The 14,740-nt window shown below is 42.0% G+C and overlaps 1 protein-coding gene across 1 annotated transcript in view; it reads right to left on the reverse strand.

Annotated features, from left to right (window-relative positions):
* The window catches only part of CLASP1 (cytoplasmic linker associated protein 1), a 167,964-nt gene that overhangs the window by 84,278 nt on the left and 68,946 nt on the right, over nucleotides 1-14,740 (reverse strand). The window contains exons 9-11 of the mRNA XM_058809099.1: nucleotides 2,620-2,772; nucleotides 1,582-1,655; nucleotides 823-915 (exon numbers count right to left, since the gene is read on the reverse strand). Coding sequence (XP_058665082.1) covers nucleotides 823-915; nucleotides 1,582-1,655; nucleotides 2,620-2,772 — 320 coding nt within the window. The remainder of the gene's footprint in view (nucleotides 1-822; nucleotides 916-1,581; nucleotides 1,656-2,619; nucleotides 2,773-14,740) is intronic.

A 14,740-nucleotide genomic window follows, 5' to 3' on the forward strand; every position in this document is an offset into this window, starting at 1 on the left:
TCAAAATGGGAAATTTCCTATTAATATTACAGGGACCACCATCTCATCCTACAGACAATCCTCTGACACCTTCTCAGGCCCTCCCGTGCACCAGTGCATCTGCACATGGGCTCGATTTCAGCTCCCTGTTACTCAGTACAGAAATAAAATTAAACAGAAGTAAGCTGAATCAGCCCAGTCTGCCACTCAGATCTGTAATTCAGGGTTTGACAGACATGGCAAAGCTGCTAAACCAGTGATGAAAATCTACTGTGTAGACAAGACTGCATCTATTTGTATCATGAAAACACAGCTCACCTCAGTAAATAGTATATGGTCTTGACATGCATATAACACCCAATTTTCCACTTCCACACTCCCACACTCATATTTATTTATTCAAAACTTAAGTGTGTAGATTCTTGCTGAATTATTTTACACCTCCCTTTTGCAGAAGTATAAATAAATTCTCTGTAAGCAAAGTAATTTTCTGCCTTATCAGGTAAGTTTTAAGATATTCTGAGTAAGACTAGACATTTTGATCTTAGAACCTGCTAGCAAATTTGTAGCTTTGAACCTGGATTTGCTGCACAACTTCCAGTTCAACCTGATGCTATCTCAACAGACTCTTGTATAACACATAGCAATTTCCTTCACAAATGTGGCTTAAATTCAGTCTGAAAAGGAAACATTTCTCACAAGTCTGGGGGAACATAACAAGTGCTCACCACTAAAACTACATTCCAGCCTTAGTCTGAGGTTTTCTCAGTACCCTCAGTGGGATTAAGCTCAGTGTAGAAAAAGCTTCTATTAATAGAGATGCTATCTAAATTCACAACTTACCGCAGAAACTCTCTGTTCCCAGTCATGTTTATCATCTGACAGTATCTCTCTGATCTTGTTTATGGATTCCTCGAGATCCCGGCTGGAATAAATCTACAAATTGAAATACAGAGTAGCACTGTAATGCAGGATTTACTCCATAAAATCAGATCACTTCCCAACTACATTCTTATGTCCTTTGCACCTCAATGCTTAAACATCATGTGCTAGCCTTGGACACAACTGGCTTTGCACAATGCAGAGACTTTACACCCATTGTCTGCAACTAAAAACTTAGCAATTATCACAAGATGATTAAAGGATTATATTACATGATTTTAGTATAGTTTCACAATTTTAAGCAGCATTTCTGCAGCTACTAGTGGCTATATTAGTCAAAACCTACAGAAGATCATGAGTAGACACATGTGCTTTTCAGCTGTCCCAAATATAAAGGTCCAGTGAAGGAGAGGGGATACATGATGCATCTCAGCCATCCAGCCAAATCAGCAAACATGCATGGTCCAGTTGTCACACTCACAACAGCAGTGATCCCTGAGACACAAGTCACCTTTAAAGCTTTCAGTTCCCAGAGGGTTTCACATAAACTACTAGCACACCCCACCATTTAAAACCTGCCTGCCTTCAACTTCTAACCTGCTTCCCCCTGAAGATTTGCCAACATCACAATGAAGCACAATTTAACATTGATTAGCATGAGATCCTATATCCACCTTCTGCTTTTTAGTACAGCATGGTTTAACAGTTAACTCTTCTTACCTGAACTGTTGGGACATCTTCAAATGCCTTAATGAAGTCTTCTTCATCCACAGCACCTGCCCCCTCTTTGGCTGCTGACACACAAATGAAAAAGCCTTTTCAATCTTGTTATCAACAAGAGAATCAATTAAGAAACCACCAGCTATCAAGGCACTTAATCAGGAGAAAGTTCACTACCCATGCAGCCTGGGAGTGCTGCAGATGTAATGAAAGCAGAGGCAGGGAAATTCAATGCCAGGCACTGGTGAGACATTCATGGCATCCTTCAACTCACAGGCACACAGGGCACATTAGGGAAGTCATTACAGTAGTCACTCAACAGTTAGGGGACACAGTCTGAAAGATGAAAGGGAATACTTACTTTAATTATATGGGAGACTTTATTTTAAAGGATTTAATCCCATCTATAATAGATGAAGGTGGAGATCTGACAGGTGCACAAACAGACGAACGATAAGGAAGATAAACAGTCTCTGGAATACTAATCAGATTAGAGACTGCCTGATATAGGGAACTTTCTCCCTTTCCCTAGGACACATAGAGAATTAGAGCTACATGTAGAATAAGTGCTAACATTCAGAATGACTGATCAGTATCCTTTTTGCACCTTCATTACCAGAAATGCCCAAAGGTCTTAAAAGAAAGCTAGTGTGTCAGGTTTAGACTGCAAGGGCTGAAGTGTGGCTATATAGCTTATGTAGCTATAAGCAGCCTCAGTTCAGATATAGTTGAAATTACAAAGGCAAAAATCTACACACTGGAGCACCAACATGATTTACTCATAGCCCTCAGTGCATAACTACACAAGTGCAACCTCTCACAAAATGCAAAATAAATTATGGGGATGTGGGGATTGCTTGGAGATTCATCCTACCAGACTCTAGTTGTGGCATGCAGAGAACACAAGACATAGTGACTGCATAAGGAAAAATTTGTTACTGGATTCTGGGGGCCAGTCTGGGAGCGCATGCAAGAAGCTCAGTATGAACACTGTAAATACTTCACAGGCACATCAATTTACACAGGCTATTGGCTTACTTGAAGACTTGGAGCCCAGAGGTGCAGAGCCAAGCCTGCGGGTAGTGCCCATCCCAACTCTGCGTGAGTTTGCAGGGGCCTTTGAAGATGTAGAGGAGCTGGCTGAGGAAGGTCTGTTCCCATCCACAGAGTCTTCATCATCAAAAATTTTATCTGTCAAAAAACCCACATTCATCTTACACATGTAAGACCAACAAAGCAAAGGGATGTCACAAGGAACATGACTGTGTTATGGCAAACATGCTACGTTTTCCAGCCTGCTCTGCCAGCTCCCATCTCAGCAGTGTCCTCATGCTAAAATCCAGTTAGCCATGGAATGCCACCAGCTCACTGAACCCAATCCTTCACTACTGCAGCCACTATGTCATAAACCATTCAATAAATGCATTCAGATGAAAAGAATGAACTTCAAATCTACAGCAAAAAGATGCAAGCCCCAGAAAATACTTGGGGTGTTGACAGTCTGCAGCTCTCACGTTTATGTCTACAATAACTCTTTTGACACAGACTGTAGTGAAACTAAGACCACAAGCAAGTCCAAGATCCAGCAGCAACTGCCTGCACCAGACCAAGGATAAACAGTCAATCATCAAGGATAAACAGGGAAGTTCATATGGTAACATCCATGTTGTTTATGAACCACAGACCAATCTGGAGCTACAAATCTCCTTTAACTCTTTAAATTAAGACTGGAGATTCCTTACAAAGAAATACAAAAAGTTTCCTCAAATTCATGAAAACATAATTATAAGGTGCATCAAACCTTACATAACCTTCTGTGTACATCCAACCTCAGCCTCTACCACCAAATGTGAACATAAATTAACTAAAAATGTATTACATTCTCAGTCAAGGTTACTTCAATTCCAAAGTACTGCTTATATTGCAATTTTACACAGATTAGCTAATTCACTTGAAAAAATAGCCTTAGGTTGAAAGGTGACAAAGCAGTTGGGCAGCTGATATAGATGGAACACGTAATTATTGAGGCCAGAAAGCCAGCTCAGCCCCCATCACTCAGCATCTCCACAGGAACACTTCATTCAAGATTTGAGATCAGCTTCATGCCCATCCCTCTCCAGCAGCCCAAGGTAGACACACACTCTCTGCCAGATTAGCAACATTTCCTTTACAATTTTCACTTGGCAAAAAGTCAAGCAGGTGCTTTAATCCATCCCTGCTCAGGAAAGCATCTGGGAACATCTAGTAACAAATACAGGCTCCTAGTGAGACACTAATGAGTGAAATTTAATACAGGCTGAGCTTTCTGAAAGTAAAAAAATAACTTGATAACAGTACAGGCATATTCTTGGGGAGGCAAAAGAACAGGAAGAAAAGCCTGTTTTGTTCTCAGCTCAACCACCTTCAGTTTTCTCTGCCCTAAGTGGCACTGGCTTATTAGCAGCTGGACACAGGAGAACTATCACAGATCATCTAAAAACCTACACCCCCCATTTTGATATGCAGCAGTGCACATGATGCCATACTCCAGTCACAACTCAATACTGACATGGCAGCTACAAAAAAGCATCCCAAAAGTGAAAAAAGGTGGACAAGGACATCTCTTCATTTTGATATTTAAGATGTCTTGAAATATGGGAAAGGGCTAGGGGGAAAAAAACAACTCTAAAGGAAAGGGGTAAAATAATAACTGTTGTTCTATTACTGTTATTGTACTGTTGTTCAGGAAAAAGTGAACATGGCAAAAGTGAAAAGAATATAGATAAATAGATAAATTTCAGGTCACAGAGCTGAAGAGAATATAAACCACAATTAGGATGTGGGCTGTCTCTTTAACACGGTGCCTGAAGGCAGCCATGGAGACCGTGCTATCTCCCTATTGACACCACTCTTGTTCTGACACACGTAATTCAAAACTAATTTGAAAAGAGCTCAGGGAACAATCATGACAATGATTAAAGGATTAGAAAATATGTTTTTAATTCAATTAAATGAAAATTCTCTGCAAGAGATTGTTTAGTCTAGCCAGATTCCTAATAAGTTGCTTATGTTCTGTGTTAACACAGCTACTGAAGATTTATTAACACAGTTTTCCAGTGTGATTTATTAATATTGTTTCTTACCTAACAGAAAAATATACAACAAGGCAACTGGCTAGAGGTTAAAAACAAATTAAATTCTGAGTTGCCTTTTTTTTCCTCTCTTCCCCCTTGCTCCCCCCTTCATTTTCTGCAATAATCACAGGGCTGACCCTCTGTGAGGTTAGGAGGTGCATCACCCAGTGAATTCTACCACAGGCAGTTCTTAAAGAAGCAAAACTGAATTTTTTTCCCCCCAAAAGACACAGTCTAGTTCAAAGAGGAATTATTTCAAAAACACTACTTGGTGTGAGTTGCACCAAGGTCAGGGCAGATCAAAATAGGCTTTAAAATGTGTAATCTCTGAAGCCTCTAGGACAAGGTTTAAGTGATTCAGAAAGACTTGGACAGCCATTCAGTCCAAAAACTTCAAGCAAAACTTGTTCAAGGTGCAATTGTTTCAAAAGCTCCTATATAAATATTTAATAAACTATTATTTGACATGTGTGTATTAACAGCCAGGAGAAAATCAGTCATATTAGAAACAAAAGGTACTTTTACTAGTTCATAGCCTCTTCCATCAGGTAATAAAATTCTCCATCAGCTGCATTTCAGACTATCTGGATGCAGCCTTAGTTAACTCACTTCCTCTTCTATATGCATTTTTAAAGCCTCAGCCCGCTGAAGGGAGAAGAGGGTGTGGTTTCCTATTTCATATAATAAATCAAAACTAAAAAAAAATCCAGATATTAAAGGCATTGCACTCCTGTAGTATTTTAGCAACTAAGTAAGACTATAATTTCTTTCTAAAACAGGCTTTTCTGAGCATTAGCAAAAAACACAACACTCGAAAAATCAAACCAGCCCACCCACAGTTCTGGGGATGACTGGATTGCAATCGCATCTTCCTGCTCATTAAGTCTGCAAACTAAGCATCACATATTTATCAAACCAGAAAACCCCTTCAACAACCCAACAGCATTTTCTCATCTGAGCAGTGCAGAATGACAGCACCACGTTCAGAACTGCACATCAAGTCTGCCCGAGCACGTGTGCAGAACAGAAAGAGAAACAAAGAACAGAAAGGAACCTGGACACGGGAGTACAGAAAAGAATAGAAAACCAAGCTACTATACATTATTGTTACAAATCCCTTTTTTTTCTTTGCCACCCATTGATTCCTGCTCATAATAATCATTTGAACTGGGATCATATTTTTCATCATATCTGCAAATGGCAAATTCAGCAAGGGTGTAACTCTCAGGACGCCAGCTGAGGTGCACTGAAGCAGGATCAGTGCCCCACTCTAACATTAAATAACCATTGACATTCTCCCATCCCAAGACACCCCCAGGGCTCTTTTATAAGGACCTTACAGTACTCTCTGTCAAAGACATGCCCTTATAAAAGAGGCCTTTGTCTGCTCGCCACTCTGCTGTCTCAGAGACAGAAAGACAATCTGCTTTACGTTTTTCAATTCCTTTACATTATTTAAGAAGAAGAGAAAATTGCTTACAAGTACATATCCTTCTGCAAATAAGCTTCCTCAACATTCCTTCATATTTTCCATAGCGTGCCCAGATGTAAGAGTGCTTCACGGAGCGCCGCGGCTTTCAGTCCACAACATAATCAATCATTGCCCCTCGGATTCATTAAGCATGCTGTCTTCACACGTGGATTTAAACAGCCATGGCCTCTGTCCTCTCTCTCTCTACGGCTGCAGATCGGCACAATTCTTATTAGCAACACCCATTTCAGCCTAGCAAACTTGGGTTCACTTCTAAGGAGGAAATTCCCTACTAGTGAGGGGAAGCCAGGACAAATAATCCGGGATGAAGATGAGCTGAGCGTGCCTGGCTCGGCTGCCTTGCACTAGGAGCCAGCCTGACTTTATCCCCTGGGAAGCGCTAACAGGAGCATCTCAACAGCTGTCATCATTTGTCCATGACGAATAAATTTAGTCATTATTCATTTTTAAAACGTAACCCCTTCAGGTCTGGCCAAGGTGAAAAGTGGGGAGAAGAGGCTGCTACTCAGAAACCATGGTAAACAAGGGCCAGCACTTCCCTTGCCTGCACCACCAGCCTGGGACCTTTTAAAGCAGAGCCTCAAATGTCCTTTCCAATGAAAAAAGAAGTTTTCTGGCGTTTAAAAACTTTAGGATGTCAGATTCAAATATTTTAGTTATTTGTTTGTAAGCTTTAGAGAAGACAGACACTCTGTAGTGATGACAGACTGGGAAGAGAGCTTTCCATCACATCTGTTCCTCACAAAGATGCTCCACTACGGTCCTCAGATTTGACTCTGTAAAGGACTAAACTTGTGCTGGGCCCACTGTGCCCACTCATCATCTGTTCCATTTCCAACATCAGAGCAGCTGAAACAGGGAGGATGGGTACCTCTTGCATGAATCACCTGCAATACTCTCAGAACAATCCCACTTTTGGGTGCAGATGGAAGTGGACACCACCAGAGGAGCTTGCCTCCCACCATTCCTATGGCATGCTCCACCAGGAGCAGACAGGTAGCTGCTAAAGCTGACAAACATTACAGCACTTCCAGATTCCATGCTCAATCCCCACTAGGTGGGCAAAGCCCAGCTCCCTGAAGATCTGAGAGCCCTTTACAAGCCAAGAACACACACCAGCAAAACTAGCAATGCCAAAGGAAACAGGGTGTGTTCCTCTTTAATCCTTTCTGCCAGGCACAACTCCACGAGCACTGGACCATATTTTTGAGACAGACACCCCTTTGACATCTCAGCTCATGCCCTCCCCCCAGGGCAGCATCTGGCACCCCCATCCCCAGCTGTGACTTCTGTTGTCACCCTCTGTTGGGTGTCCAAGTGAGACAGCTTCAGCTGAGGTTAGAAGCCTTTTCGCATTAGCACACATGAAATCCAGGCATGGGTTAACTGCAAGGCTGTCCAACTCCAACATAGGTGCTGTAGAAAATGAGTTTATAAACCCACTAAAGATAAAGAGACATGCATACGGTCCTCAGCAAGATTAAGTGTTTAAAAACACAGGAGTGGCAGCTACAGGCAGGAGTCCATGGGCACAGCACATCATTAAGGTTTCCTGCTTGGCCATCTCCCAGTGTCCCAGCTGCTCTCCCTGGCCACAGACACAGCAGCTCCTTCCCACCCTCCACACCAGGCAGTGTTTTGCACCTAAAAAGCCACTCACTGGGCCTCAGTGACCCTGGTCAGTCCTGCCAATGCCACCTGCCCCTCTCCCTCCCATCATATCCAGTTATCCCAGTTTGACCCAATCACCAGCTCCAGTCCCAGCCCACCCCTGCTGCTGCCTTCTGGCACCATGTGCTGAACCACCTCATCTCCTTCACAACTGGCTTTGGAGTCCCAAAAACCTGGCTTCAGCATGAACCGCTCCAGGGGCTGAACAATGACAAGGACATGCATATCACCCAGAACCTTGGCTTTTCTCTTATCTCACATATATCACCCTATTTAAACTACAATCCACATCATTATGGGTGGGAGATTTTCTGAATAAGGTTTCAACAATGCAAGTCTAGTCAATGTATTTATGGCAATAATATATACAATAAACAACACAGCTGCCATCAGCCACAGGTAAGGTGGTGCTTAGAGACTCAGGCCAAGAATGTCAGGCAAGGCAGGTGCAAAATGCTTTTTGCTTTAATGATTCTTAAACACCACATGCTTTTCATTAATCCCAAATGCTTCCATTTTCCCTCCTTAGCAAGGAAAGCCATCATCTTGGCTGCTGCCTCATTCTGTCTAATCACTACCTAATGCATCTAATAGGTCTTCAACTTTCTTATCACAAAGGAAAAGAAAAATCCTCAAAGAAGTAGCAGCTGGAATTGTCTTCTGCTCCAAATACGTTGTATTTACATATGCTATTGTTCTAATACACACTGCTTAGACTCAAGCACCCAACTACAGCAATTTCAGAGTATTCATGCCTACCATCCCTCTATAAGCAGAAGAACATTTAGGCATAGAAATCATTTACAAAGGACATTCTTGTTAGTGAGGAACCCTACATTTATTAAACCCATATCAGTACGATAAAATTAACTTTACCAAACTGGTATGAGGGAATTGTTGCACACATTGACCTGACCACATCCAACCCCAGACTAGGCAGACACAATAAGCATATGGAAAGTAAATTCCAACTTCAATCTGCAAGAATAAGCAACAGCCCAGCAACACCCAAAATCTGCTCTCAGGGACTGGCCTGGTAAGTCAACCAAAATCATCCTGCAGAAGACTGATCTGAAATCATGCAGCTAATGATGATTTAAGTTACTTTTCTGAGGGACATTAAAATTTTCAATCCTGGAATCAGATTGTTCCAATTTAAGATGTAGCCATGATGGATGGCTGCAAGCATGATTGAGAACAAGAATTTTAAAGACTTGAAAACAAGAGACAAATAAAAAGGATTTAATGAGCCTGTTTACTTCAAAACAGAACTTTTTTTAACCATAATGTTGACAGTATTAATGCCATCATGTCAACAAGTCACAGCATGCCCCCTCTAATAGCATCTATGAGCACTAGCACAACTAAGAGCACAGCAAACAAAACTTTAAAGAAACTTCTGTTCATGAAACTAACACACCTGGAAATGGGAGTTTTTAAAAGTTAGTGAAACTGTCACTTAGCCAGTTTTCAGCCACATGAAAATCTCCATTAGCTTTAAGCAGATTTAGAAAAGAGGCAGTACAAATGTTATATTTCTATCAGCTTCATTAAATTAAATATCAATAGCAGACAACATAATAACTATGATACTGAGTGAAAGAGTACCAGCTCAGATAACCAAAATAATCCACAAAAGCATCAAAAACTGAAATAAATTCATTAAGAGCTAGGATTTATTAAGTTTCACCAATTACTTTACTACAGTTCATAGAGACACCTAAAGGAGAATCAAACACCCATGTGCAAAGAGCTGCACAGACACAGCCTTTACCCCATAATGATTTTTAAAAATTAAGTAACTGAGAGACAGACACAGACATGTACATAAGGCAAAATCAAAGTGGAGAAGAGACAGAGATAAGGATTTACTTTCCTCAAAGTAATCCTTGGAAATACAATATTCCCACAGTGCTTTTTCCAGCCAGCCACACAGCCATCCCCCAGACCTCAACAGCACCAGGAAATCCACAGCGCATACCTTGGAAAAACACACCCACCCCAAAATCCCACACATTTACATAAAGTTTCAATTTAAAGAGCAAAAGCAGCTTCTCCCTGCCCTGCACTTACCCCTGTGGTTTCCCAGAGGTTGGTCATTATGCCTTGTGGGGCACCCACCCTCCATCCCTGCCAGGCTGTCCACACATCTCCCCAGCCTTCACAAACGCCCCAGCTATTTCAGAGCCTCCAACACACTCCACACCAGGGTGTTGCTGCTGTGGCTTTCCCTGCTGGCTGTGCCAGGGGGTGCTGCCCCACTTCTGTTCTGGACCCTTGAAAATACCCTTTAAATTGCATTGCCTTATTACTCCCTCCTCACTGCACTCTCATTAGCATAATCTTCAGAGATGAAAGAGACAAAGTGGGTCCCTGGGCCCTAGAGATACCAATCAGTGAGAAAGGCTGATCAGGGAGATCTCTTAGAGTCAGAAAACATCTTGTGACAGAACTTCAGGAATGAGCCTTGTCACAGCATCCTGTCACACCCAAAATGCAGATTTCACTATTTCCCACTTTAATATTAATCCTCTGTGCTGCACTGCAGTGGCAATGTTAAGATTTTGCCTCAGCCTTACAGAAGTTTAATTATTTATGCAAATAATTATATAAAAGCAAGTGAATTCTTCTGCCTTCATTCACAAGACAGAAAAATTCCATTCTGCAGAGGCAGAGGAACTCCCTCAGGCACCATTTCCACATGCACACAGAGCAGGGATGTGTCAGATTAAAGAGCAATCCATGAACCTTCCCCTTCCTTGCTCTCACCTCCATCTCTGCATTTGCTGGAAAACTTATGGCAACAGCCTGGACTCCCTGTGCTTGCAGCAAGTCAACATCAGGATTAAGGCAGCAAAGGACACCAGCATCACCCAGCTGCTGGTCACCCACACTACATCCAGCACCCCAGGCAACAGCCTCTTTTGCCAGCTCTGTGATCAGTTTGCACAGCATTCACTTTAAAAATTATATAAATGTAACTAAAAGGCTGAGCCTTTCAACAAGAGCAAGAAGTATTTGTTGTTATTTTAATGTGTGAGTAAACTGAGACAGAGCTGAGGGACATTCTCAAGGGTGTGAAGAATCCAGGGCACTGCCAGAGCCTAGATTAAGCTCCATTCCTGAACAGTTTTTTGTACTGATCCCTTTCTCTTCCTCCTACTAAAGATGCAAGGAGTGCCACAAATATTTTCTTATTTTCCCCATACTATCTTCAAACCTGCTCTATGCATATTCAAAAAAGAACATTTGCAAAGGGCTTGGGAAAAGTAGAAATAACATCATATATTAGAATCAAAACATTAGAAATAAAGATTTTAATTTAGTTGTTCTTACATGATGCTTGAAGCTTAGCCACACCTGAAACTGAGTTCTCTGTATTTCCCAGGACTGGCACTACAGGAAAACAGCAACCAAGATTAAACCAAGCTCCCAGGGAGACACCTGCTGGCAGCAGCCTGGGGCTTATTTGCCAAAACCTGAAGGAACAAGGAGATACCTGTGGAATCAATGTGACATTTTGTCTTACCTGGACTGCCTATACGCTATGGAACTCAATTAGCAGGCACACCAACAATCTCAAGCCTTCCAATGGACAGTGTTTCTCAGCAGTGAGTGGCAGGAGCCCCATGAGCAGACAGGCCAGGTGACTCCAGCCCCACAACCAGGTCCAGATTTCCAGCTATTTGCACCATCTGCTGCCATGACATCACAGGGTGAGGCACCTCTCCAGCCTGCACTCCCCAGCTGGCATTCCCTGCACAGATCCTTCTGCCTCCTCGGGCAATAATGACCAGTGCAGCTCACCTCTCGCTGACTGCCCCAACAACATCATTGTCAACACAAGGAAATTGCAGTTTCTACTGTTAGCACTTATCACTTCTTGAGGGGATGCTCACTCTCAACACACAGAACACTGAGGTGTAAAGCACTGACAAGGAGCACACAGAGCTGTTTTTGGAAGGAAAGAGCATCCTGACGTTTCTAGGACAAAGCGCTGTTACAAAAAAAGGCAAAGGCCTTTTTTTGCCTATTTTTGCCTATTGCCTCCAGTTACACAGAGCACATTTGGGGGGGGACAGAAATGCTGCAGATCCCACTTCCAGCCACCACAGAACATCCTGCAAAGCCTGCTAATGCACCAAGTCCTGCAGAAGAAAGCTTTCTAGAGGTATCTACAAGGAGATAAAAATGCCAAGCTGCAGCCTTGTTTTCCTTTGGGTTAATTCTCAGAGGATGGCTGGGTCAGTGAAGTTTTAGGCCAGTAAACTGAGCTGGAGGGACCTGGGGAAGCTGCAGAACCAGCCCTTCCCAGTACCTTCATTTATGTTTATTTGCAACCATTAACAGGGACATGTTGCTCAGCACCTCCTGTGAGATGGTGGGGCATCTAAACTTTCCAGGCAGCCACCTCTGAGCCAAAAAACAAAATAGGTGCAGTTATCCCAGAACAATGAAGGAAAAAACAAGGCTGTTAGCCTACAGCATGTACAGCCACAGAAAACAGGAGCCCTCTATCCCAAGGCATTCTATCTGTCCCATTAAAGGCTAATGCAAGAACATGGGTACTGCACTGGCAAAACTATACAGTGTTACACTCATCACACATCAGTGACTCCCATCCAGAATGCCTGGCCTGATGCATAATTAATGTACTTTAATTAGATGACCATTTAAAATACTGTCAAATGCTCAGTGGGCAATAATCATGAGATAAGAATGTCTTAGACTGAAGGCAGCTGAGACAAAAGAAAAACCATAGGGAAAACTATGGAACAACTCCCCAGCCTACATGCCTTTTGAGAAAGATTATCAACTAGTAAAACAGGCATGACCAGCATGATAATCAGGAATTTCTACCATAAATAAATGCTTCATCTTTATAAAGATGCATATTACTACAGACTGTGAAGGCACATATACAAGCAAAGCATACAGACAAGTTCTGCTCATTTAAGAATAATCCAAAGTTGAATTTTATGATCCAGGCTATGCTCTGTAACCAGAAATGGTTACCAAACAATGGTCTGAGGTGCCTCTGAGCTCCTGCCACAATGGCTACTAAGTTAAAGAGCTGGCTCTGTGATCTCCACTGCAGCTGGCAGCAAAGGAAAGGGATGGGGAGCCAGACTTGATGCTGACGCTCCTCCGGAGATTCAGCAGCTCTGCCTGCCACTCTCCTGATGCACTGGAAGGCACAAGCTTCTGCCTACTCCTAACTAATAAAAGCAGGACTTGACAACATTCCTGTCTCCCCACCACTTCAGTACAGCTCCCTGAGAGCAAGCAGAGCCTTTGAGAAGCTGCTTCAGCACCAGTACACCAGGCCAGTGTTTGCAGCCCAGGCCAGCTTTTGCAATGTCTGCATGAACACATTCGACTGCAACCAGAGCTGAGAGCAGCAGCTCCTTAGAGCTGGGGAGAAATACCCATTCCCACTCACATCACACTCATTTTGGCCAACACTGGCAGAGGGAAGCAATGGCTTCCTGACAATCAAGCCCATTTGGTTTTTACCCCCAGTTTTAAAGAGAATAAACACGGTAAATGAAAAGCAGCATTTCACTTTTCTCAGGATCACTGTAGAAAAATCTTATTGTATCTATTATGATCACTCAAGACCAGTGACTCCAAAGGCAGCATTGAAAATGTATGGGGTGTTTTTAAGATGCAAAACCAAAAACTAGTGAATAATGTGAGAAAGGTATTACTTTAAGTGAAAAAATGCTTGTTCAGTAATTTTTAGAATGCATGCTCACTGGCAGTAACTTATAATACTACTCTGCACAGATTTGTGTATGATCTAGACAGGATTAGTTCCACTTTTTTGGCACAGTGGAAACAAAGGCCAAGTACACATGAGGAAACTGACTGCAGGTGGTGCAGAAAAGTCAGAATTAGAGCAAATGCCAGAAGATGTATCAGAGTATATGGATTTCCTTTATTTAATCACCATCACATTAGGCCAAATTCTGCTTCCAGCTCTATAACTGTAGGATGGAGGGGAATCCAAAAGCATGCAGAACTTTGCAGGATTTTTTTAAAGTTGCTATTATCTCAGATTTTCTTCTATGTGGTTTCAAGTGAGCATGGAGAGGTTTCAGTACATCAACTAGTAGCCTATTTGACAGATACTTCAGTACAGCATATGGTTTCCACATGGCTGGCTAACATAAACAATTCAGACTGATATTTAAGCTTCAAATAAATATTTAAGCTTCAAATAAATATAAGCACAGTCTGAATGCTTGATTTACAAGTGGAAAGCTCCAATTCCTGAGATACATCCATTTCTTGGGCCTCTTTCACCTGTCCTTCAAAGCCTCCATTTAAGAAAACCATGGGCTTAAGGAAAAAAGTCACGGGAGAAAAGCATCAAAACCAAAAATATGTCACAATTTATAAAATATTAATAGTCAGCAGGGCTTCTGTTTTCCTGAAGCTTGTTTCATCTACTCCCCAACACCTTTAAAAGAAAAGGTAGATCTTCATTCTTTCATCCACGTTCCTCCCCACAAGGAATCATCATTAGGTATAGCAAATAGAGCAGTCATACTCAGAGGGAGAAAAGCAGACAAAAAGGTAGAGTGAAGACATTGCTGAAACTTTCCTTCCTTTTGTCATTAATTACTTCAGCCTACTAAATCTGGTATTCATATTTCAGAGGCAACATGAAACTCCAAGCAAGCAGGGGAACTTAAATGTGCTACACAGAAGAAAGCCTCTTTCTCAAAGTGCTTGCAATATAAATAATGCATAGCACAGATAAAAATAATTACTATTATTTGACTATATTATTAGACTTTATAAAAAAATAAGCACAAATATCTCCCTCCTTCTCTTTTAAAAGAAAAAGGGCAGCTAAAAAATACTAGTAGTTGTG

The sequence above is a fragment of the Ammospiza caudacuta genome, chromosome 8 (genome assembly GCF_027887145.1).
Source record: "Ammospiza caudacuta isolate bAmmCau1 chromosome 8, bAmmCau1.pri, whole genome shotgun sequence".
In the NCBI taxonomy this organism is placed as follows: domain Eukaryota; kingdom Metazoa; phylum Chordata; class Aves; order Passeriformes; family Passerellidae; genus Ammospiza; species Ammospiza caudacuta.